Source organism: Condylostylus longicornis, unplaced genomic scaffold, assembly GCF_029603195.1.
Source record: "Condylostylus longicornis isolate FDR11 unplaced genomic scaffold, ASM2960319v2 ptg000622l, whole genome shotgun sequence".
Lineage (NCBI taxonomy): Eukaryota > Metazoa > Arthropoda > Insecta > Diptera > Dolichopodidae > Condylostylus > Condylostylus longicornis.
The window spans coordinates 1-25,744 of record NW_026578575.1 but is presented as its reverse complement, the minus strand read 5'-3'; the positions used below and the strand labels follow the sequence as shown (position 1 = coordinate 25,744).

Genomic DNA, 25,744 nt, shown 5'->3' with positions numbered 1-25,744 from the left:
GCGCATCAAACCTGGTTGATAGAAAAAAGCATTCGACAACTTTGCGAGTTGACGACTGAACCATTTGATTACTACTGCAAGATGAGGCCGCTGAAATAGCGGCAGCTTCATTTCAAAAAGAGGACCACCAAGCGAGTTGCAGTGAGGAGGTCGTTTCCCAAGGTATGTTCGTCTGTTGATGGTGCCATGGGAGGGAAATACGCATCAAGTGCTTCCCACAGCAGACTCGCTCTTATTCTTAATACGTAATCGTGCGTTTTTCGAGAATCTGAAGTCACATTTTTGCAAACCGAACAAGCCAATGAACTTAATTCTCTGTCTAACAGAACACGCGAATAGATTCGGAATCCCCCCGTTTTATGGAACGTAGCATTCGCTGTCACTTTCTGAGGACTATTTGAATTTGAACGATTCGATCAACTGATTGCAGGTCCCTGGCTGGAACAGAAATGGAAGCGGGAAGGAGGGAAGAAATCCCTTTCAAAAAAGATATTCGTTTTTATCGAATTATCTTTTCAATCGATTCCGTTTCAATAGAAAATGGAACTACAACTTTTTCTGAAATCTAGACCTTCTGGTTTCGCGCATCATGGGATTCCCAGATGGTGACGGAGCTGTGGGGATTTTGGATGACGTTTTTGAATATCATGATCCCGATGAATCTACAATCAAATTGAGGACAACATCGCTGATCAATGGTGAATTGGAGGGTGAGAGATTAGGAGCCATCAACATCTTGAAATTCGTCAATCGATGTACCATCTGTCTTTTATCTCTGTTGGCATCTCTTTCTCCAGTACTGGCTCATATGTATCACTTCGATTTTGCGTTTTTCTAGGATCCCTTGGTCCTCCCGATTTGTGCTACGTCTATAGAACAAGATCCCAAGAATACACTCAAACGACACCCGCATTCTCCATTCTTGATAATTTTTCAAGATATGTGTCAAGTCTTTCCGACCTTGTAGCGAATCTTGTTGTCCCTCCTGAAACTTCAACCTCATTGGGATTTGGAGATGATCGAACTCTTTCGACCTTCAGCGCTCGAAATTCTGGGATCCCTTCCTTTCAGTACGTTCCCTCCATTCCCATTCAATTTGAGTGGGAGTCCTTAGTTTACGAGTGCTTCATCATTCCCGTGAGATTCCATTCCTCATCTTTCCTCCAGCTTCGTTTCAGGAATCAATTGTTGCTCTGTTGCTTCTATCTCTTCCTACATTATGCATCTTGTAAATCGCTGTAATCGATTTCCTTCCTCGCAACAAATTCATCCATCGAACAACGGAATCCAACAGAACCAACTCAACCCAACGTCTTCCACCAATTCAGACTCTCTGCAATCAAAATCACGCCCACTCCAGAATCAAACTTCTCCCCTTTTTGAATCTAAAGTTCTTCGTGGAGTCTTTTGCTGTTTCAACAGCTATCTCAACGTTGATGTCCGAGTTGTTGTTCATCTTGAAGAAGCACGACCACCAGATGTCCCAGCGCTTGAAGTCTATTGCGTCTCCCCATCAGGCGAAAAGTACGATCACTCTCTACTGAGTAAACTTCCCTCTCTTCTGTTTGTTTTCTTCTTTTCTCTTTGTACGCACTTTGACGGTCATCTTCTTCTCCTTGCACTTTTCTTTAGGCATCGATATCAAGAAATTAAACGGACAGAGTTTTGGGACTCTTTGGGTCTTTCATCCTATTTGCGCCATTTATCTTTCTCCACACAGTATCAATTTACCTGCAGGAGTCCGACTCAACCAACCAGTCTACACCTTCGTTTCTATCCTGGATTCGAACACGACAGTCACTTTGTTTCCCTTTCTACGCGTTTTGCACCCCTTTCCTCGACAATCAAAACTCCACCATTCTACCCAACAGGTGTGGATTCACCCACTCGGCATCTCTATAGAAAGTCATGGACGTCCATGCAATCTCTCTTTCCCTTTCTGATTTTTTCAAATCTCAGATCCAAACTTCCCACTTCAATTGTTGATGCAACACGTCTTGGATCGTCACTTTACTGTTCCCAATGTTTTCATTGGGATCGCAGAATCACGTACGAATGTCTCAATTATCCTTTGTATATATATACACATATCTTCAACTCTCATTTTTCGCCAGTGGTGTCCCAAGATCCAGCTACCATTCGCGTCAACATTTCCAGGGTTCTTTTTGGGCTTCTGGGTGAGTTTTGCCTCACGGAGCGTCAACATCAGCTTCTCGTGCCACTTTCTTGGATTTTATTCCTTCACTCTTCTTCAGGTGACATTCCCCAGTCACTCGAATACGCTATTCTTGCAATTTCTGATGATCCTCTATCCACAACTGCATTAGCTTGGGAAACATATTTGCTCTCATTGATCCATCGACATTCACAACCATCATCATCAGAATGTCTCATTCCTGGAATGGTTCCGAGCTGTCCCTCTCTCGACAATCCCACCCCTCTTCCACCTCTCGACAATCCCACCCCTCTTCCGCCACTCGACAATCCCACACCTCTCGACAATCCCATCTCTACAAAATCCACAGATCGATGGGTCCCTTCCCTTACCGATCGCGATTCTGCGGAGTTGTAAGAGTCCGACAGAAAATCCCTTTCTGACACTCTCCGATCTCTCCAGGGCCGAGCTTGCTAAACGGGCGGCTCAGCAAACAGTCGCTGCGAGTCCCAATGACCCAAATTCCTGGATTGGTCTCGCTAACTGTCATTTGCAGTCTGGTGAATTCGCTCAAGTGAGGAGCAGCTGATCGATTTTTTATAGACATCACGGCCGTCTGGTTGGCTGAATTGGATACTTCCATCCTTGTAGGCGTTTCGAGCACTGGATGCTGCATGTGACTGCACCCACAAATCGTTGAAAGGTAGGAATCCACTAGAGTCTGATTCCATACATAGAATCTAAAATTTCTTCTACACCATTTCAAACTCCTTCAGCAACATGGATTCCAAATTTCACCAAACTGACTGAAACTGTCACTCGCTATAGAGGTATTATTCGATGATTGTTAGGTTGTCCCAATAGTTTAGTTTTCCGATGATTGTGAGAATACAAACCGCACCCTTGTTAACCTTGTAGGAAACGGATTCTACTCACCCCTATGGATAGATCCTTGGGACGTGACATTGCATGCGCCGTCATCTAGACACGCCTTGGAACAGGGAAGGGAGGAACACTCTTCTTGGTGGTTAAAAGAGATTCCGTTTTCATCAAACACCGAAGACGATTCTGCTGAAAAGCGCTCTATCGATCGGGAAGCCGAGAAACTCTATAGAGACGCGCTTTATGCGCAGAATTTAAGCTCATTAAGATGGAAATTCATGTGCGAAAAAAAAACGGCGAAGGCGGTTAATGAGGAACGACTGTAACGGGAATCGTTCAAATCCCAAAGAAAGTTTCTCTCAAATGTCGACCAGCGACGACGGAACAGCTACGAGCGCTTCGCCGGTCGATAGCGACAAATCTCGCGGTTCAACACGAACAGAGAGAACTGATCGAATTTTAGAATTTCAATCATCCCATCAATCTAATGGACGTCCACAGTCTTCAAGTTCAAACAATTCAGTTCTTCCTCCAGTAGCCCAAAATCCGTTGCGACATTCTGGTACGAAGAACGCAACGAGTGTCATTAAGTCATCAGTAGCACAACTCACGCCGTATTCTGTCATCGTAAATAGACAAAATGTTCGGTAGTGCATGGTCGCGCTTCTCTTAAGTTCTTCGTTCCCTCATCAGGGCTCGGGCCTGGCTTTGGCCTTAATCCTTCCCTCGATGAATATCTCGAAATCGTTTCAGGATCAAGCAATCAATTAGATCTCAATTGGGGGCCATCCACTCCCCGACCTACAGTACATCATCCATTGCTCGAATCTCAGCTAAAACAGCTCCGATCCTTCGGCGTTTGGGAGAAAATTGCAGGTCATTGATTACGGGTAGAGGTTCATTTATTGTTTATAACTGTTAGTTATCTTCATGCTCAACTATTGTTATCCTTATTTCCAATCTTGCCAAACCTTCAGACATTGTCGATCGTCATGTCTATCGCCTTTTACAATCTTTATCGCAACAGCTTAAACAATCCTCATCTCATCTAACTCCTTCATGTCAAGATGCTCATCCCACAAGTCTTTATCATCTTCAAGAATCGACCAGTTGCTGTCCCAAATTTCTCTCAATCTTGAATCGTATAGAATCTGATCAGAGAATTGTTTCGTCAATTCTTGATCAAAATGGTTTTCCCCCTCAAGCAAAAACGGACTCATCAGGAACTTCAGCGGAATTGTGGCTCATTTGGTGCGAAACATTTGCCTCCCCCTTGTTTACTATTCCCTCTCCATCCTTGCAGGGGACTTTTGTGTCAACGAACCCTCCATTTCAGTCAGGCAGAAGCAGCCTTCAGAAGGGTTTTGGTCCGACGCCATTGCAATCGAGTATGTTAATCGCTCAACCCAACGTGTTTCGAAATTCTTTTGTGTTCATGACTCAACGATGTGTTTCAAAATTCTTTCCAGGCATGGTGGGAATTACTCAAGATCTATTGTTCACTTAACAGAATCTCGGAATTTCTTATTGTTGTTTCATCGGTAATCAAGGGGATATTTTGCTCATAGATTACAAAGACAATTTTCATTCTTTTCGTGCTTTGATGTGTTTTAGGCTTGTTTCTCCTTACAATCACTTTTTGATGTGTACCGCGTGGTTGAGCCCATTGAATGGTTGCCATCCTGGATTCAATATCTGCTTCAGCAAGTTATCATTCGGTATGTTCGAATATCTCTCTCTCAGTCTCGATGAGTGCTTGCAATTCCAGGAATGGCATCCATGAAGTTCTCCAGCACTTTCAACGCCTTCCTGCTCGTCAACGTCATCTGGCGGTTGAGATGTTTCTGTATCAGCTTCCGCTTGAGTAACGAATGGGGTGTTTTTTTTCCTTTTTGTGGTTGAGTTTGTCCTAAGCCGTCAAAATTTGACCGACATGCTTGCGTTAATACAGCTAGGTAATACAGGGGCGTCGCGAAAAATGACAAAGACCTCAAAACGTCACAAATTCGACACTAAAAGACTGTGGCCATAACGAGGGAATAGCATAGATGGTCCTGAAGAAGGCAGTCGATACAATTTGAACACGTTATGGAGAAATGAATTGGAATGGATGAGACTCTTGTCCCTGTGGAGTGAAACAATTTCTATTTAACGCACCTTCCGTCCATTCATCGACATCTGCACGATAGAATGCGGTGGAATTCAATACTTCTTCGTTTTGTCCTCCTGCAACTAAAATCGAGTCAGACGCAACGACACTCGCAGCGTCCATCCTAGGTTGGGGCATTTGCCGTCGGAAAATCCATTTCTGTTGATTGAAACAAAACCAGGCGTAAATTATCTTTGTAACTGGAGCCCTTCACAATTCATACCATCGAATGCAAGTCCATGGACTCTATAGACGAATGAATCTGGTGTCCGTTGTCCATACCACCCATGACGAATAATGTACTTAAGTAGGCTGCAGAGGACGCTGCAGAGCGAACCTGAAATGACACACAAGCAATCGAATTTCTCTTGTATATATTTGCATGTGGGACAATTCGGTTGATATATTTGGGACTTGTCCAACGTCTTCAGTGATGATTCAATCTTACTTCAATCATGTCCCGTTGTAAGGACTCCCATTTATTTGCTCTGGGATCGAACCTTTCAACAGACCGAAGACGCTCGCCCGTTGTGCCACCAAAAACATAAAGAGATTCACCTAGAAGGGATCCACCATGGAACTGTCCCATTGTTGTAGCGTATTTATTATCTGTCCCACTCTCTTAACGTATTTATTATCTATGGTTTCTATTCCTAGCGCGTCGTACCGAAGACCGAGCATGTTGCAGAAGATCTTGGAATCATCAGGGGCGATACTTCCATCCAGTTCTTTATTCGAGGGTCATAAGCTTCAACAGAAGAAAGAATATTGGTTCCATCGAATCCTCCAAGCGCGAATATTCTGGAAACACAGGAACGGACAAAAGACTTGGGACAGGATCATCACTCGACAAGAATTACCGATTTCCCAACGAAGCTCCGCATGCATTTCTTCGAGGAATATTCAGAGCTGGAGCTGCAAGACATCGAAGAAAGGGAAAAAGGGAAGGGACAAAATAAGAAGGAAATACAAAAAACAAAAGACGAATGAAGGAGAGACTTTTACTCAGTTTGTTATCAAGCACTTCCAGCGTCATTCGAATGCAGAGCCTCACCAGGAACCCATTTATCGCGCAGAATATCGTATTGCTCAGCATCACATAACGCCTTGTAATCGAAGTTCTGACCACCGAAGGCATATAAACGACCTTGACTCGATGCTGATCCAAAATATGTTCGAGCTGCGAGATATAGAATTGTTATCGAGATATACAATCATCATCCTACCGGTTTCTAATGGTGAACAAGGACGCCAACATTGTTGCGCTATATCAAGAACTTCGACAGTATTAAGATGGTCCACACCATTGTGGCCACCCAGAGCAAAAACTGAGGAGGAACAAGGACACCATTTGATTCAGAGAACAACAAAATAAAAGCGTCACAATTCTACGAAGGGCTCTGTTGAAGTGCAGCAATGCAAACATTACCAAGAGGGAATGGGAAGAATTTGAGACCGTAATAAGAAGCTTCACTACAAATAGCAGAACTTTCAGCGGAATCTCTGAAGAAAAGATTTGCAATTTAGAAGTATTCGGTGTGTTGAAGAATCGAGAGTGAGATAGTATAAAGAGATGATAGGAAGGACATTTAATCGGATGGTTGATGGCTACCTGGGACAAGGAGGGACTGAAGGATCGCGTAAAAATTGAAGAAGGATTCTAAAGAGTTCTGAATCTCGGTCAATGAATATTCGTCCATGCCGATCCCTCGATACTTGATGACGACCATTCAAAAGCGATTCAAGGAAAGACCCTGAAAGATATTCAATGCATGGATGTGTTGATGATGATGTGAAGGTACAATGGAGATGTTTTGTCGCGGGGTAGTTGACGGGTTTACAGATGTCCCTGCTTGTCGTGATTAAGGATCCTCACCTTGTTGTTGTACTAGCGTTAGTCGAGACGTCTCGAAAACGACACCACCGACATTAAGGTCGACAACTGTTTGAACTGCGATGTTCGTATCCCGAATTTTCCGTCTTTCTTCCTCAAATGCGTCAAATTCTTGTAGAAACTTTTCACGTTCCTAAAAACGAATAGAAATCACAAAAGAAGACAATGATACCTAAAGTGGGGACGACGAATATAATATGGACTCAATGATCGACCCCTATTTCCAATTCATCCCCCCCAACATTTATTCCAATGTCCCCCATGCTTTACCATCAGCATCTTCCGCTTCCAATTGTCCTTTTCTCCATCGAACTGCTCGCGTTCTTCGACTATTCGTTGACGTGCGTCTTCTCGTTCCACAGCAATTTGCTTCATGGTCGCAGCTGATTCCGTTTCAACACGCCTTCTTTCTTCCTAGAGCAACGACATCATTGTCAGTGAGAGCTAAATCTCAGACATTAGAAAGTGAGATACCAGAAGCCCATCACAAGACGATGTAACAGTCTCAACGTGCTGATCATTTCCTCACTTGAAGTTTTTCGTATTCTGCTTGTTTTTCAACTAGAAATGCCTTCCAAGCTTTTCTCTTTTCTTCGTCAAATGACTTTCTATCTGAGATGATTGACTCTCGTTCTTTTCGCAATTCAGATTCTGTCTTTTTTAACCATCCGATAAACACCCTCCGTAAATCACCAACCATATCTTCAAACTCTTCCGGCCTAGCAAATGGGGGTCGCAGCGCGTCCGACGGTTCGTGCAAGTCTCCCATTCCCGTTGAAGAAAATTCAGATCCGAATGTCGCTCCGCCAGGAATACGGTTCGGACCCCCAGCACCAGTCGCTCTTGTCAGGCGGGAAGTGCCAGACATGCTTTGGGACAGTGGTGGAACGTTGGACTCCGTTCCGCGCGTTCTGAGGCTTCGATACGATGAGGTAGACGACTTCGGCGAACCGAGGCCGTGAACACCATTCGCGCCTGCTGCAGGCAGCCCCCCGCGAAAGACTGCAGCAGATGACGAGGGGATCGGTTGGTTGGATGATGAAGCCATTTGGGACATAAACGCTGTGGAATGATGATGATAAAACTATTTGGGGAATGCCGTTAGATTGAATGTTGAATGGGACAAAGGGGCGTTAGATAGTCAACTAGCCCATTATCATCGCTTAAGTATACAGCCACACCCAAACGTGACTAAGGCCACGAACTGAGGAGAAGAGGTCCCATCAATAGTTGCCTGTGTTTTCGCCCTAATGATCCTATTTTTTTGTTCGTACAAAAAAGATCGATTTGAATTTATAAACTCTAGTTCACCCGAATTTATCTATTTTGTACTTCTTGGAGCAAAATTCCCAGCAATTTCAATCTCTGTGATGAGCTCCGCCAAATCTGTTACTTGTGGAGCTCTTTGAAACGTTCTGAAAAAAAATGCCAAAAATTTGTCTTCGATTCGATCTAACTTCTCTGTCCCAATTCCATCATTGTCCCAATTTCATCAACTCACTTCCATTTTTGTATGCGATGTTTCATAACATCCACCATTCTATCGCGCAGATCTATTCGATTTTCTAATTCGTCATCAGTCAAATCCCAAACATCCTCGCTCACAAGGACAGTCGATTTGTTTTCACGAATACCGCAAATCCATGATTTGGTCGCAATACTAAATCCCACACTACACTGCGATTCAATTAAAGAGAATGTAGATTGAAAATATACAGAAAAGATTTCGGGTCACTCTTCATTGTGACGCTATTATATGAACGTACCACAATCATGATCGTTGCTTTTTCCAGTTGATTTTCATCCACACGATTTCGAAGAGCTTTGTTGTGTAATTCGACATGAAAGATAACTGTATCATCTTGACAGAATTCAACGTCATTCGAATCAAGTGGGGGATCTCGATAGTCATGAAGTGGGGATCCTTTTTTTATGTCTACGAGAAACAATGGATCGATGACTGTCGACTTGAATTGATTTTGTCAATCGATCTCTTATTTATCACAATTCCCCAATTGAAGAAACAAGTTGAGAAATACGACAACTATCTGTTTTGAGAGTCAATATCCCTTCAATGAGTATCAATGAATATCTATTTAACGAGTATCTATTCAACGAATATCTATTCTATCCGACTGAACACAGATTCCTATCACGTACACGTTAATTCGGCGCCACCATGGGCTCCAAGTGGTGGATAACGCTTCAATAACTCTCTTTCTTGCTCCACCAACATTTCAATGCAACGCACATGAAGGATGCACAATGCAATTGCATCAGTGATCAACGTTGATGGAAATTTTGGAGAAAACAATTCTGCTGGAATCACAGTGCATTCATCCGGATTAATGTTTTTCAACAAGGCGTTCAAATCACTGGGCTTCAAGTATTCTTTTTCCTGAAAACAAATCAGTCAGTGAAAAATTCAGATTCCCTTTATTTCCGTGACGTACTTGCATTTCTTTAAAAATTTTCTCATTAACTCGCCTTTGTACGAATTCGAAAAGCCGACGACGAATTTCCCAATCAAAGAGTAAACGCCCACAGCTGGCTCGAATTGGAACATCTAGAGCCTGATCAACGATGTAGCGCCGGTACAAGAAACAGCCATCTAAAATGAGATAAAAAAGATATTCATGGCCATTGAGACGTTCATCAGGTTGACATTCTATCTCACTGACATTCTATCTCACCGACGGGGAGAATTATTGAAATTAACTGTTTAGACTTACTCTTTCGATTCTCCATCACTTCCTCATATTGTTGATCATCTTCAATTTGCGATTCATCATACTGAGGGTGTAGCATCATGAGCGGAGGTGTCAAGTATTGTGTGATATCATCAACCAGATTGGATGACAGCTGAATTTTCATTCCTTCATAAAGTAGCCGTTCTGATGAACCCTGTTGATCTTTTGAAGGCCTCTCTGGTACGGATTCGTCGAAGGCTGACGATGGAGGTCCTGCGAGATCAAGTCTCCACCAAACACGGATTGTTGTTCGAATCGGAATCTGAAATACAAATTCACATCAACCCCGCGAGATCATTGAGTTGTTACCCCTAGGTGCAACAAACTGGAGTACTTTTCCTTAATATTTGCAACAGTTAATTGATGTTCAAGAACCCCCAATTCTCCAGATAATCGCGCTCTTCTCAGTTTCCATTCGTCATAATTGGAATTGAATTCATCTTCTCTCTCGTGATTATCTGTGAATTCAGAAACAAAGAATTGCATTCCGTCTTTTCTAAATAACAGCTATTAACTCTAGCGGATACATGAAAGCATCGATTACATTGAACGGGTTCACTGAGAAATTGGACTTCACGTGACCTCAAATACTCAAGCCATAACTGGAATGAGCTAAGATGTGGTTGAGGTATCACTGACACCTCAATATGATCCATTCCTTGCTTCTTCAAAATATATCCAGTACTGCGTTGACGTGCTTCTGCTACATCTTTTTCAATTGTACTCCAGCGAATAACATCCTAAGAAACACATTTGCGCAACTAGATGTATCTCGAGTGTCTGTCTCAACTCTTTTTTGTTGGATTTCAAGCTCCATATCAGAAATTTCTTTTTCAATTTTGACACAATCTATGGAATCCTGACAGATCGACATTTGAGACGCCTTGATCACTGGGTTTCCTCACCTGTTCTATTCTCTCTTTCAGTTGCTTGATCAAGCCTTTTCGTTTTTCAGATTTTTCGTTCTCTTTTTCTGCTTGTTGTTTGTCAAACGCTAGAGATTGCTTCAGTTGCTCCACTGCTCGTTGTGTAACAGCTTGAAGTGAACTTTTCTACAACACAAATATTCTTTTCTCAGTTTGAGCTCTTCCCTGTTCACTCGCCGTTACTAGGGGAATCCTAGTTGGTTTCTATCCCATCATGACTCTTACTTGATTCATTTCTTGAATCTCTGCTTTCACAATGTCATGTTCTCTCTCAAACAATCGAGCCATTTCTCCCATAAGTTGATCTAATAGCTGAAATAGAAGCATTTGAGCCAGAGCTGCTTAAGCTTTTCCAAGATATTTCATCACCACCTACGCAGAATTTTTTGATGCTCTCTTCCATCTTTGATGCAAACAGAGTTTCAAATTTTTCTTTAATTTCAGTTTTCCAATGAATACAAGCTCTCAAGTAGATCCATTCGCGCCTCTCATCGAAGTAATTTCCAAAACTTGCCAACTTCTGTAACAAAAAAAGCGACAAACAGAAATAATAGCAGCGAGCGACGAGCTCTCTGTCCAGCAAAAGTTTAGAATGTCCAAATGCGGCGTCTCTCTTATCTAACAATTTCGCACCAAGCCCCCCGTCCTCATCCATTCTTACTCTTTCTGCTTCATCGTCCCCCGCTCTGTGACGATCGCACCATAATTGTAACAACTTTGCGAGATCAGTCGACTGAAAATTTTCCATTTTTGTATGAATCTCTTCTAATGTGTCGTTCCAACTTTCGCACAAATCCCGCATGACAGAAATCCATGCTTCACGCTTATGATAGACATAACACCCATTCCATGCAGCTTCCATCACTTTGCTCATCTTCTCAGCTGCATTTGGGTCGTCCATTGATGGGAGAAACGTGTATAGAGCTGCAACCTCTGGAACCTCGGCGACCTCTTCGTTGATTAACGGACTTGCCGTCTCCTTTTTTCTTTTCCTCGTTAGAATTCCACTCAATCGACGGTTTCCAGCTTCTGTTTTCCTTTTGAAGTGGTCGATCATCTTGTCAAGAATCGGTGGAGTCATCAACTCTTCTATCGTCCACTCTGATTGACACTCATAGGAAATTTTAGCGAGTTCATCTTTTTTACAATCACCGAATTCATTGAAAACAACTGTTGCTAATTGCTCCAAACTTGGAAATCCATTCGACAACAAGTTCCGGCTGAAGCTTCCGTCACAGAAAATCTCTTGAAACTCTTCCCATTCTAATCCATGGGATGGAACTGGCGGAGTCCCATCATCAAAAGAGGATTTCCTCCTTCTAATACTTCCATGTCCCAATTCTGTTACTGAATCTCTAAGTGACTTCCTTCCTTCCTTTCCCTCTTCACGGCGTAAGGAGCTTCGAGTTTGCCTGAGATTCCCTTCTTCCAACAGGGAATCCCTTCCCTTGTGTCCCAATGTCCCTTTTTCAAGAGAGGAGTCCCTTCTTCTGCGTCCCAAACTTCCTTTTTCAAATGTGGAATCTCTTCCCCTGTGTCCCAAATTCTCTTTTTCCGATATGGAATCGCTTCCTTGATATCCCAAATTCCCTTCCTCCAATGTAGACTCTCTACCTCGATGTCCCAGTCTTTCAGTCGCTTCATCCTGTTGTTGATGAACAGATAAACGATCTCTTTCCGTCCGTTTCAAATCAGGCAGAACGCGTTGAACTTGTTTCCTTGCAGTGATCTCGTCCATTCCCTGATCTCTAAAAATTCGACACAGATTCACTGCGATATCTTTTTCTTTGGCGGAATCCACCAGAAGTTGTCGCTCCGACATCGTTGATTCTCTTTTTCTCTCGGAACGACGAAACACCGACAGCGAGTCAAGCGCCTCATCAAGTCCGTCGTCGTCAATTGATTCTCTTCCAAGTGCGTCATTGTCCTTCGCGTGCGATCTTGAGGATCCCACGTCGCCTTGCTTGTCCACTCCTAAAGAAGCCGCACGTTTGTTCGCTTCACTCCGGCGTATTCTCAACGAAGACGAGCGATACACGGACGTCATCGTCGAGTCGTTGAGTGTCGAAGAAAGGGCGGAGTCTTCATGAAGGGAACCACTCGCACATCCGAAACGTGGAGATTCAAAAGGAAATTGGGACTGAGTGTGGGATTGTAGAGTGTGGGATTGTACAATGGATTGGGATTCTCGCTGTCCTCCTGTTGCGTTGCTTTGAGCTCTTAGTTGCTCAATCAGAAGACTCGCTGAAGTCGTTCCTTCATCAGTCGGTGAAAATGCAAACGCTTCAGGCATGTCGTTTTGTGAAGGTCTTTCGCTCGATATTCCTTCGGTGTTTCGTTTCAACCGCTTCGGAGATTTACGTTTCAATAATCCTTCGCTCCGTCGCGATGCGTCATTTCGTGGAGGAAATTGTCGAGGCGGAGTTTCCGAGGAAACGTTTTGTGACTGATTTTGAATGACGCTTTGACGGTTTACCGTTTTACCTCCACTCTCTGTCGAGTCTTTTTCTTGCATTTCTCTTTGATTTGTTGAATTTCGAACGTTCGTTTTTCTTGTCGGTTCACGCAGCGTTGTTGGAGGATCATTCTCATCGCTCTTCTTCGTTGATCTTCTTCCCTCCAATTCACGACGATCCTTCTCCTCCAAGTCCTCACTCATCGATGATGTGCGATCTAAAACCTTTTCGTCTTCACTCGAATCTGAAGATGAAAAATCTTCATGAAAATAACTTGATCCAGATCGTGGCAAATCTAATGGAGGAAGAAGATCATCGTATCCACCGAATGAACTTCGGTTTGCTGTTCTCAATCCAGAGTCCATGTCCCAATGCTCAGAATCACGTGCTTTTTCGGATTGTCGTGAACGAGACGATTGCGCTTCAGAAAGCCTTGATGATTTTCTTCTAGCCCGACCACGCGACGCCACAACTGATTGTCTTGTTGCTGTCGATTCATTGACGGAATCATCAATCTTCGAGTTCCTGTGAGCACCACTCCTTTCTTCTCTTCTTTGGGAATTCAAAATTTCCCCTTCCTCTTCTTCACTTTCTTCTTCACTTTCTTCTTCACGTAACGTCGACATTCTTTGAGGATGACCGCGATGACTGTATAGATCCATACCATCATCGATACCATCCTCATGAGAACTTCTCTGAACACCAAACGCTTTACCCGCGAATGATTGTCCATCCGCATCGTTTGCACTTAATGCTTGATTGAGTTCTCGACTTTGCTTGTCTTTCATTCCTTCTGCGATGCTCGACAATTGGACAGTCCGCAAATCAAACGTATCCGGTCTTGGAGTAATACGACCTGTTCCATCTTCTAGCCGTTCAAGAACTCCGCCATCAATGATAGAAAATGGTCCCCGTAATCGAATCGCAGTCCGTGGGGTGTACAAGGTTGGTGCCCCGCCAGTTGTTGGTGACGCTTGAAGCTCGATTGGTTGATCACGGGATGGTCCGTTGCTAACGACGCGAGGAGTACGGAAACTAGCCATTGGAGCTTGTGGTGGGACAGGATGAGACGTACGACGAAATGGTTCCCGGAGAGAATCCTCACTCTGAAATCGAGTATCTCGTATTGCCGACTCTGGACCTGTTGTTTTTCGTCTTAATTGATTCATTTCTCTGAGTCGATTATCTTCGAGTGATGATTGCTCATGTCCCAATTGATTTTCTGATGTTTCCTCGGATGCCTTCCGGTTCGGTTGTACCTCAGCATCTTCGTCTTCCTCTTCATCGCTCGACAGATAAGCTTCTTCGTCATTATCTAGCTTCGGAAGAGTTCGTCTTTCAGCTGAAGGAAAGCTTGGTGGGATCCCAGACAGCGAGATTCGCGGTATTACGAATTGGGATCCTCGGCTTTTGCATTCATCACTGGGATTGTTTTGATTATTTGTAAATTCATTGCTCGACCCAAGATTACTCGATCGCGGCGGAGTGGCGATGCTTCTCTTCGACCCTTCCGTTTTTCGTCGACCTGAATAATTCATTTCTCGATCATCTTGCAGATCTTCACGAGACTGTTCCTTTGTCCGCTCAACACTTTTGAATAATGAGAAACTTGAAGGAATAAGCGGAGCGTCGAGAAGAGGATTTGATACATCAGTTGAGTAGGAGTCATCGTTGATCAGGTCTTCATCCAAAGTGAATCCAGTCATGTCATCAATGTCATACGCCAATTCGGGATTCACACTCAGGCCACCATCTATTCCTTCATCAAAACTGTCATTCTGATTTACGTTTTGATTCTTTGTGGACGAAAGTCCTTCACGCCCTCCAATTGTCTTCCGTCGAATAGGTGAAACTGATGTTCTTTGTTTTCGTTCGAGTGTCGACGCGCGACCTGATGTGCTGACAAGACCGGCCGGAACAAATTGGCGACGCTTCTGACTTGCTGATTCACGCGCGTCGTCATTTTTCTCATTTTCTGGTGGAATATCCGCTTGAATGTCTTCTGGGAGACGGTCCGTTTGTCTTGGGACACAAGGTGACTTTTGTGAAGCACGCGTTTCCCGTTCTAAGAAATCTTCTTTTTCTGTTAAAGTGTTGCCATTGAATAAGAATGGGCTCAGACCGGTACTCAAGCGCTTCGAGGCTGATGAGGCTTCACTTGCCAAAGACATTCGCGGGTAGAAGACTCCAGGGGAGCTTGTGATAGAAACAACTGACCCACGACGTCGAGCTTTTTGATCGTCAACATCTTTAAATCTACGGCAAGAAAACCAAACAGCTGCAGTATGCCGTCATTTGTTTGTAAGCGTACTCTGGGAATGACCAGTCTTGAGGGGAGGATGGTGTTCCAAATTCGAAGGACTCGTCAGATATGGAATGATCGAAAATTTCATAATTATCGGGGAGCAACAAAGAGTCGGGATTTCGACTTGCTGGCCTGAAAAAAAAAGGAAAGAAGAAATTGGGGAAGATGAAGCGGATTGCCGTTAGAAGACGAAGTGATGAGGGATCTATTAAAAATCCAAATTTCTAAAAGTCTCTATTGGCTCAAATGGAATGATTTAGGAAAGTCTTGGAGAATTTTGTAGGATCCCAAACTTACACTTCGATCGATAGTCGATGTGGAGAAGACGGCAAGGAACCTCTAGAACTCTCTACATTCTTTTCTGATACGGGACTTAAGGGCAACTTTTGAATATTATCTGTTAGAAATTGTGTTGATTGAGATGGCTGGCCAGAAGAACCGCTAAGGGACGAACTGGAGAGAAAAACAGTTTTCGGGATGAAGAGATGTGCGCCTCACTGACCCGAACTCTTCTGCGGCAAAAGTGACGACTTCTTTTTGTTTGGCAAACGAAACACTTGGACGAGGACCTCTCACTGTGGTAGCAGATTGTTTCAAAATACTCCGGCGTAGATTGACTTTTGCTTTGGATGATAAACGGTTTGAACTTGTGACATTGTCGCGATCACCAGATCCCTCATTCCCAAATCGAGCGGGCGTACGCTTTGGATTACCGGAGGACCGACCAGGTGTCGAAGTGTTCCTGTTAGGCGTCCAAACAAGGTTGCTTGGTCTTCTGTTGCTGCCGCTTTGCGAGGAACGAGACGACGAATTTCTTTCAATGGATCTGTGGATAAAAGTCTCATCGGTCGGGGTCTCATCACCAGGAAATGTCCCAAGATCAGGATACATTGCTGAGGAACGTCGAGACTCCCTTGTTGGAAAAGGCATCGTCGGTGAAAACCTTTGGAAATCTCAGAAAGTAAATTTGGACCTCATCGACTTCTTTTGGATTTGATCAACAGGTTGATGAACAAATTTCTATCAAAGATGGAAATTTTGCGCCCCTTGGATTTCTGAAGATATTGAGCACCTGCAAAAGTCGAGCGTATACCAGATTGACCCTAAAAACAAATTTAAGGATAGAGATGCATAGGAACACAATTTAAATCCTCAGTTAAAGATTGTTATAAGGATAGAATTTCTTAAGATTTTGAAATGCATGTGTTGAGATGCATGATTGATCACAGCAGGCACAGATCGGTCGTCCTGGATTAATTATGGATCCCTTTATCAGCAACCTGGACGCTGTTGAAGCATCTGTCCAAGTTGTTGGTGACCATCTGAATCGGATAAAGGAACGATTCTCATCGATAGAAGCTTTAGAAGAAAAACTCACAGGTGTGAACGTTCCAGATTTCATCAAGCCATTTTGATTCTGTAGCTATCGATTATGCGCAGCTCAACGCCTGCGTCGCGTTTGCGGTTGTGTCAATCTACTTCAGTAAGAATCCGTTATAATTTTTTCACACTCATCCTCCACTCTCTGTGGTGTTTGGCATCCTCTTCTCGGCTCTGCCTCAATTATTGCAACACATATCTTTTGTTTTCTAACGCATATTCTGTTTTCTAGCACACCTTCGTTCTCGTGGAGTTGATTATTCGGAGCATCCAATAGCACAAGAATTGGATAGAGTGAAGCTTTACATGAAGAAAATTATTCAAATACGAGAAGCTCAAGCTGGGAAAACGTCAAAGGGTAAACTCTTCCTTCGAACATTCTCACTATCAACTGACTTGTTTGCAGACGACGTTCGACCGAAAATTGATGCAGAAGTTGCGGAGCGCGTTGTGAGGTTCTACACTGCCGCAAACCAAGCTCTCGACGACAAACCAGGGCAGAGGGAGCGATCACTGAAATCTCGGGAACAGGAAGAGCCGACGTCCCCATCCCCTGAGCGCAAGAAATCACGAGTCAAGAAATCCCGTTCACCATCACCCGCTGCAGTGGAAATTGTTGTGCCAGTAGATCCGGATTCAGCAGATGAAGTTGAAGTGATACCTAGCTCTTCATTTAAAAAGAAGAAAAAGGATTCTGGAAAGGAGAAAAATAGCCCATCAAATGTTCGAGAGAAAACTATAGATAAGGCCACAAAGAAAAAGAAGAAAGAAAAAGAAACGCAAGAGGTGAATCACGGAGTTCAAATCAAGGCTCCAGCTCGCGAGAGCCCATTAAAGAAAAGGAAGGAGAAGCAGCAAAAGGAGTCTACGCAAGATCAAGAGGTTGTCTCAGCGAAAAAAAGTAAGAAGGAGAAACGGGTAGCTGTGATGGAATCGCCTGAGCAATTTCGAACACCTAAAATATCAAAATCAAGCAAAAAACAGAAATCAAAACACCGAGAACTACTGTCTAAAGATCAACTGACTCCTCCTCCAAGTCATGAAGGAAAAAAGACGAAGCAGAAGTCTTCTCCCAAAGGATTAAAAGCGCTAGTAATGGCAGTACAGGGAGTTAAAAAAAAGAGCAAATCTCGCTAATTTTGTAGATATCGTGTTTTTGACTTGTTTTTTGCACCGAAGTTTTCCAACTTCCAGAGTTTGTTCACACACTCAACAAGTGGCACTGTTTCTTTCTGGTTTATCTCCTTATTTTCGCCATGGCATCCAATCAGTAAAAACCAGTCACGATGCAGGAGTATGAAGAAATTCCCCGTAGTTGTTTTATTTGTTTAGAAAGCAAAGACGAAAAAAGGCCCCGCCGAAAACGTGAACTTGTTTCTTGTTGCAGTCAATGCTACACAGTTGTTCATCGGAAATGCTGGTGGGGTTCAACGTTTAGCTGGTCGATCCATTTCGTGCTCTCAGGATCAATTGGCGGAGGAACCAGAAACTTTGCATTTTAAGGTCACGACTTTTGGCGCAAAATCAACCAAACATTTTGAATTGCTCAGTCTGCAAATCGGGTATTGGCAAACAAACTTAGAACACAGCACCAATCTTTGCGCATTAGGACTTGCCCGTATCGATGGAGAAGAAGACACCTCAGCTGAGTGGAGCGTTAATGCAGCACAGCGAGATCATTTACAAGATGAGTTGTTTGAAGTCATAGGTGCGAAAATTATACCAAAGTGATGCCACTTGGGTGTCTGTAATAAGAGGGAATCTGGTGTCGGAAGGGCCTTTAGTGTTGTCCCATTTTGCAGGACGAATGCTTACAGAAAGTGATACCGATGAGGACGAAGAAGAACCTCCCTGTTGTGGTGCCACGTAAGATTGTTTGTGTACTTTCACGTGCAATTGCCTCCCTCTCATTTGCAGACTATCGGTCATGAATTTAGCGTTGCTGTCACTATTAGTTGTTGCCGATTTATGTGGGGTTCTCATATTCCGATATTATCCGGGAGATGTCATATTATGGAGTCTTCTCGTTGCATATGTCTTCGCTTCTGCCGAGTTGCTCATCTTAGCAATTTTTCAACGAAGGTAAATCTATAAAATTGTTTAGGTCCATATGAACCTTGAATTGTGCTCCCTATTCGTTCCAGAGAGGCTTTAGGGCCTTTAATAGAAGCTTCAATAGAACTTGAAGAACCGTTCGTTTGATTAATCGCATGATTTTCCATCGCTGAGGGTTGCAGGGAATTTGAATATATTTTTTTTGCTTGAATACCCCATTTTATCTTTTTTTCCAAGAACGCGCAACCCAGAATGCGCGATAGAATTCTCTTCCACAACATTCTTCGCTAGGAATCCAAACAGTAATCTTCCTTCTTTCCGCTTCTCCTTCAACAATCAGACGGAAAGTGCAGAGATTCACTTTTACGAACATTGATTAGCATTGGAATGCAGCTGAACCACCCGAAGCTGATCAGCAACTAGGCAAGACCGAGTTCCATGTATACAGGGAGGAGAAGGGATCATATTCGCCCAGAATTGTGAAACAAACGGCACATTGAATTGCTGATGATTCTGTGGAGTCAGCAATAGGTGACATCTCCGGTTGTGGTTCGAGTTGAGTAGGAACACCCTTTGCTTCAGAGACGCGTAGACGTTTTGCTGATCGGGAAGTGTCAATGTCACCCACTGATTCCACCTGCGAGATGGGACGACGAGCGCGTGTGCCGACAACCGGTTTTCGAGGGAGAAGAAGAACGTTTGTTGCTTCCGATGATCGATAAATTATGTTTGAAGGACGAACTTCCCTAAAACGATGATGGAGTAGATGACAAACTATATTTCGATCATTGATGATTATATGATGATCAATACTACTCGACTCGATCTTACTGATGCGAGACGTGACAGACCGAGCAGAAACACAACGGACACGAAAGAACGGCATCAGTCGACTTTCTTTCTTCACCTGCAGAAAGTCACGAGTCTCTAGAAATCACAAATGGACTCACCGAAGGTTTTTTGCATCCAAGCTTCATCCTCATCATCAGCTGTTGGATCGAATAGATCTTCTTGAATGACTTTTGCAGCTTGACTCGCTGAATATCAGAGAATGATCTTACAGACAATAATTAAAAGATCTTACGTTCCCAATTGACGAGATGCGGCTCAAGGCGGTGCTGGGACGCGAGGTTAAGATTCACCCAACTTTCTTCCAATGGTTCGTCGGCCATCATTGGGACAGTAGGTGCAACATTCAAAATTGTCGGCTGTCCTGAAGAAGCTGGCGTACCTGGCTCAATCCCGTTTCTGAGTGTTTTTGTACGTCTCCGTGTTTCCTACCGAACCTTTTTACCATTTTCCTAACTTTAACTGGCCTGTAAGCCTTTACAAAAATGGACTAAAGCGAAGTTTTGGTCGCGGTTAAGAAGAAAAAGAACACACACGCTGTACCTTCCCACAAGTTTGGAAAATCAATAAGAGACTCTGCGACTGTTGATAAAGCAGATTTGGGACATCGCTGGCATTACAATCGAGCCTCGAGTTCTGTCAACTCCCTCTCAATATCATCGTACTGAGATTCATTGGAATCTGAAAAAAAAGAATTCCAATAAAAAACAGAACAATCAAATTCCCACTACAATACACACAGTGATGATATGTACACTTATAGACAGTTATGTGATGCACTGTCAAACCAACTGCCTACCAACGTCTTTGTAGCCTTGCTCGGCGTCATCATGCCTACCAACGTCCTTATAGCTTTGCTGGCCGTCATCATGACCCGGCGCTCCGATTTGTATGGCAACTGGCTCTTCGTGAATTCGTGAAGAATCTCCGTTCATGGGTTCATATTCAAGAGGCCGCCTTCCCATCGTTCTAAACGCGATCGCACCCATCGCTAAAACTCCTACTCCCATGAAGATTCCTGCAGAACCCCAAAATACTGAAAAACAAAAAAGACGTCTTGGAATTTTAAACAATTAAAATTCTAATGAACGAGTATAGAGTGTCGGGAAGACATCCATCGGGATCCACAGAACGAGACTGCCGTCACATTCATTCTCCCTACCTATAGCATTACTACCGATGCCTGGTGAGACATCAATCTCCTCTACTGAGACAGTTTCCGTCACAAAATCTGGGATTGGAAGACCTAAAGTTGAGGGAGAGCCTAAAATCAAGTCCCATAGATGTCACCCAGAAACCAAAAGCGCGCTTACTTGGAGCGAATGTTGGAGGAGGTGGTCTTGAGGAGTCCGCAACTGTCGGACAATTCGCCTCTACGAATCCTATTAGAAAGAGAATTGGATCAGCAATTTCATATGCGCTGTATTCCCAGCTTTATTACTCATTCCTTCTTCGTCGCTGTATTCCCGCATGACTTACCAATAAGATCTCTTTCTCTATCAAAAATGATGTTATTGTGCTTCATAAATGACATTCCTAGGATCGAGGATTCTCGACCATTATCATCCACAGCGACACACCAAACTTTAGTTTTAGCGCGTCTGTGTAAATAAGAATGGGCTTTCCACTCGACTACCGCCCCACCCCTGAAAATCATGAAAAACATAACTGCAACAGTGAAAAAGATAAGTGCAATAGAAGCATGAAGAATTAAAATCAAAATATGAATCAACTCAAGCGAAAACGTTCTCTCCATTTTTTAATTACTTGAGTTTGAATAAAAAACTTGGAAGAAGTTTGAACATCGACGAGGTTTCAATCTTCCAACATAATCCGTCATTTGAAGCTCCGGAGTGGGACACACAAAATGAGGACGTTTTCGATGAACAAGAGCGCTGCAGTACAGCCATCAAATTTCGAAAAGCGCGTGGAGCGAGATACGAAAATGTTGTGCCTGGAAAAAGAATTGTAAAAAGAATTGAAAAACGAATTCGTTGACGCTAGCATCACAGTAGAGAAAGATGAAATTAGATGATGGACAAGATGATCAACGAATGACGCAACACATGAGAAACCTACCAGAATCAACGATACAATGTCCCAAATCTGCACTTGTGGCAATTTGAACACCTTCATCGTCAACTCGACCACTTTCTTCTACTGCAAAAACCTCGTTGACCTCGATTTGGTATGTCGCACTTGACGTAATCGGAGTCCACGCGACGCTCACGGGGGGTTTCAAAAACGACGGGCTGTTCCGGGTGAAACAATATTGGAATCTTCTGTAACGATCGCAGTGGCTTCGACTGACGGCTGTCCCAAAGTGTTGTTCTGCTGCTCCTGTAAACGTCGACGTCTCTCTCGATGTTCTTCCAACAAGACGTTCAGTCTGCTCATTGGTTCCGCAACGTCATCACTTGCTCTATCTGCTAAAACCTCCTCTCGAAGCTTCATATCGAATCGCAGCGATTGGGACAGTCCCAAAAGCCGCAACGTTGCCGATCCTTGTGTTCTGCTAGGAATATGAAGAGTGGAATTGAATCCACCAATTGTCATCAAACCGCCTTCTTCAGCGGCACAGATTGAGAAGATCTTCGTGTCGACGTCAGGTGACTTGAAAAGTGCATCGATTAGCGTTTCCTGTTTTCCATGCTTCGGATACGAAACACCAAGAATGCCGCTTGCTTTCTGAGAAAAAAAAGAGAAACGGAAGCTGAAATTCGGTGTTCCAGAGGAGATCACAAACTTTGTATGCTATTTTCGAAATGCATCTGAACATTTAACGCACCTGACTAACAAACAAATTGGTTTCTTTGTGATGACATCCGATATGGTCAAATCTAACAAAACTATTGTTCGATCTTTGTTCTCCAAGAGCCACCATATCACTGAAATAATTGCCTTCTATGGAGGAACCTTCACTATAACTCTGTTGATAGGGACAGACATCTCCTAATCCACAGCGCCCTGTAATGCATTGGGGAGACCGACACGATAACCAATGAGCTGTCTTCGATTGAGTAAAATCAAAACCTCCATCCATATGATTTCCACATTCTACGCAGTTGCGGCAAGGAAATCCCAGCAGTGAGCTTCCGCTGTCAACTATAACGGACTGCCGTTGCGGTGGTGTCCCGACCAATACAGAGACGAAATAATACGCATAGTCGTAAATTCCGCCGTAGAGGGAAGCTGTTTGAAGCCGTTTTCTAGGACCAGAGGACTCCATATCGAGCAAACGGCGTACGAGAGCGGGAGGGAGTTGCTGGTGGGAAGAAATTTCGAAGAGAGCGTCATCAGCATGAGGAGTTGGAAGATACGGATCCACATTCAGAGCGGAGTTGAGATTGAGTGTTCTGAGAGGGAGCTCCATCTAACTGATGGGACGACCTTCGGTTGTTGTGAAGCAAGGAGAAAAGCAGGAGCAGCCCATACGCGAATAGTTTAAAAAGAGGAAAACGTGTTAAAGTAACTTCAGATGAGACATTCTTGGAAAAAATTGCATTTGGACTGGATTGGTCAGACGCGTGCATTGATTGTTGAAGATTTTTCAAATTGGTGGATTCAACGCTACGCAAAACAAAAAACCATTAATTGGGGCTAATGGTGACAGCGTTGTCCAGGTGGTACAGGATTGGTTTTTTTTTGTGAACCTTTTAAGCTCCTTATGCCAGTGGGAGGTGAGGCCGTTCGGGTTGTGGATGCAGAGAGTCAAGCAGCTCAATCATTTTTCACTCGAGATGACATTAAGAAGCAACGCGAACTTGAGGAGGCTCGTAAAAGTGGATTAATTCCAGCCGAAAAGGATGAAGAAGGGAAAGACATCAACCCCCATATTCCACAATACATTGCTAAAGCGCCGTGGTATCTGAGCAACCAACAAGATAGCAGTAACAGGCCGTCCTTAAAACATCAACGATTTTCAGCTGAGCAAGCTAGCAACTTTAACAAATGGTACAAAAGAGGGCTGATCAATGACGTTCCACGAGCTACAAAATACCGAAAAGGAGCTTGCCAGAACTGCGGTGCAGCAACGCATCAAGCTAAAGACTGCACAGAGAGACCCCGAAAACAAGGAGCACGATGGACGGGTAGGGATGCCAGCGCCTTCTGCGTTTAACTCGCTTGTTTTTCACCCTTTAGGTCAAGACATTCGGCCTGATGAAATGATTGCCGAATACGAAGGACTTACTCTTGATTTTGATGGCAAGCGAGATCGATATGGTGGTTATGACCCAAAAGCGTATCGTCTTGTTGTGAGGGACTTTGAATTGGCGGATGATGAAAGGAAAAAGCGGAAAGCAAACGAACTGGAACAGGAATTAAAGAAGAAAAAAGAAAAAAGGAAAAAACGAAAGACGGACGACAAAGAAGGTTCGGAACGAAGCGGTTCGGACAGGTGGGTTGGAGAGAATCATAAGTGGGCGACACTGTTTATGAGAGTGTATTGGTTGGGGGAGCAGGAATTGAGAAATAGCTCTTTTCGTAGAAATTCCTTGTTACATTGTTTAGTAAAAGTTCTGATTGTTCAATTTGGAGAGATTAATTTCTGTGGACGATTTGTTGTTGTGATGTTCTTCAAATATTCATCTTTTTTTTTTCCCAGTGATTCTGATAGCGATAATGACGACGATGACGATTTGGAAGACGTTAAATTGAAAGACTTTGACGAAACAAACGCCCCTGTCAACATGAAAGATGATCGAACAAGAACGACGATGATGAACTTGCGGATTAGAGAAGATACCGCAAAATATCTTTTCAATCTTGATGTCAACTCCGCATTTTATGATCCAAAGACTCGTAGCATGCGTGATAATCCACTCAAGCATTTAAAAGACGCCGAGCAAGGTGTCTATAGGGGTGATAATGTTGCAAGGCAGAGTGGCGACTCGAATATTGTCACAAAGATGGAAGTAAGTTGAATAAGTCGACGATTCGACAAATTGATAGATTTGACCAAATGTATCAATTTGCCCAAATGGAAGGTTTTTCATTTTGTTTATAGATTTTCGCGTGGGACGCTTATAAACATGATGCTAATGTTCATACTCAAGCCCAGCCAACGCAATTAGAGCTCATGCACAACGAACACGCGAGGAAAAAGCAAGAATTAATTGAATTGAAAAGAAAACAATTGTTAGAGAAATATGGAGTGGAAGATAAAGGGGAATATACCGAATGATCCCGCCTTGTTGTCCCAATCTGATGTTTACGTAGAATATTCACCCACAGATGGCAGGTAGGGAATCATTCCAAGTCGTCTAAGGATCCTCCCCTTATTCGATGGATCTCGATCTTTTTTGTCTTCATTTATCTTTTTCTATGGTTTTTGTTTTCAGCATCAAAACAATCCGCAAGCCGAGGATTTCGAAATCGAAGTACCAAGAGGGACGTGTATTTCGGCGATCATAGTTCCGTCTGGGGGTCATATTTCGACCAGAAAAGTGGCAAGTGGGGCTACAGATGTTGCAAGACAACGGACAGAATGACGACTGAATGCGCTGGTTGATGGTTCTTTTCCTTATTGTATCTATGCTTCCCACAATGCAATGTACTTGTCATAAAAACTTGCGGACATGTACAAGGTTCTTGTACGTGGGTTCTCTCTCGCAAACGACGTTTCTAGATGGGTGATGGTTCCGGGGACGGTCAATCGTCCCAGCGATGTGATTCCGTAAGTCATGGACTGATGAACCGTGTGAGAAGCCCACAACTGATACTGATGACGCAACATCGAGCCAAACCACCGCTGAATAACTCCTAGAGAAATAAGCGATGATGACAGAGCCAAATCTTTCAAAATGGGAATAAATGCATTTTTACCAATTTGTCGATCGACCTTGTAGACGTGAGCTCCACCATGAGTGGCAGCAACCAGGAGCCTCGGATCGTCACCTTCCCTGTAACAGTGAGGGACTCTCTTTGTAGATTTCATTATAG

General features: G+C 43.5%; 4 protein-coding genes across 4 annotated transcripts; 2 read left to right on the top strand and 2 right to left on the bottom strand.

The window, feature by feature from the left end:
• Positions 1-5,035: 5,035 nt before the first annotated feature.
• On the bottom strand, positions 5,036-7,948 carry LOC129617720 (kelch-like protein 1). Its single transcript, XM_055532825.1, has 13 exons — positions 7,610-7,948; positions 7,351-7,494; positions 7,063-7,213; positions 6,799-6,940; positions 6,616-6,689; positions 6,413-6,514; positions 6,241-6,366; positions 6,047-6,101; positions 5,854-5,987; positions 5,635-5,744; positions 5,410-5,523; positions 5,195-5,345; positions 5,036-5,091 (listed from the first exon to the last, which is right to left on the bottom strand). The coding sequence occupies exons 1-13, from the start codon at positions 7,946-7,948 to the stop codon at positions 5,036-5,038; spliced, it is 1,698 nt and encodes a 565-aa protein (XP_055388800.1).
• An 8,828-nt stretch (positions 7,949-16,776) lies between these two features.
• On the top strand, positions 16,777-18,034 carry LOC129617719 (nucleolar protein 58-like). Its single transcript, XM_055532824.1, has 2 exons — positions 16,777-16,897; positions 17,130-18,034. The coding sequence occupies exons 1-2, from the start codon at positions 16,777-16,779 to the stop codon at positions 18,032-18,034; spliced, it is 1,026 nt and encodes a 341-aa protein (XP_055388799.1).
• Positions 18,035-18,889: 855 nt separating this feature from the next.
• Positions 18,890-23,030, bottom strand: LOC129617718 (aspartic protease 5-like). Its single transcript, XM_055532823.1, has 12 exons — positions 22,590-23,030; positions 22,113-22,489; positions 21,881-22,053; positions 21,281-21,469; positions 21,115-21,183; positions 20,964-21,065; positions 20,601-20,837; positions 20,422-20,482; positions 20,037-20,200; positions 19,903-19,989; positions 19,443-19,726; positions 18,890-18,958 (listed from the first exon to the last, which is right to left on the bottom strand). Exons 1-12 carry the CDS (start codon positions 23,028-23,030, stop codon positions 18,890-18,892), a joined length of 2,253 nt encoding a protein of 750 aa, XP_055388798.1.
• A 438-nt stretch (positions 23,031-23,468) lies between these two features.
• On the top strand, positions 23,469-25,293 carry LOC129617722 (pre-mRNA-splicing factor SLU7-like). The gene is made up of 5 exons (XM_055532827.1): positions 23,469-23,892; positions 23,945-24,200; positions 24,408-24,717; positions 24,810-24,956; positions 25,144-25,293. Exons 1-5 carry the CDS (start codon positions 23,469-23,471, stop codon positions 25,291-25,293), a joined length of 1,287 nt encoding a protein of 428 aa, XP_055388802.1.
• Positions 25,294-25,744: the final 451 nt, after the last annotated feature.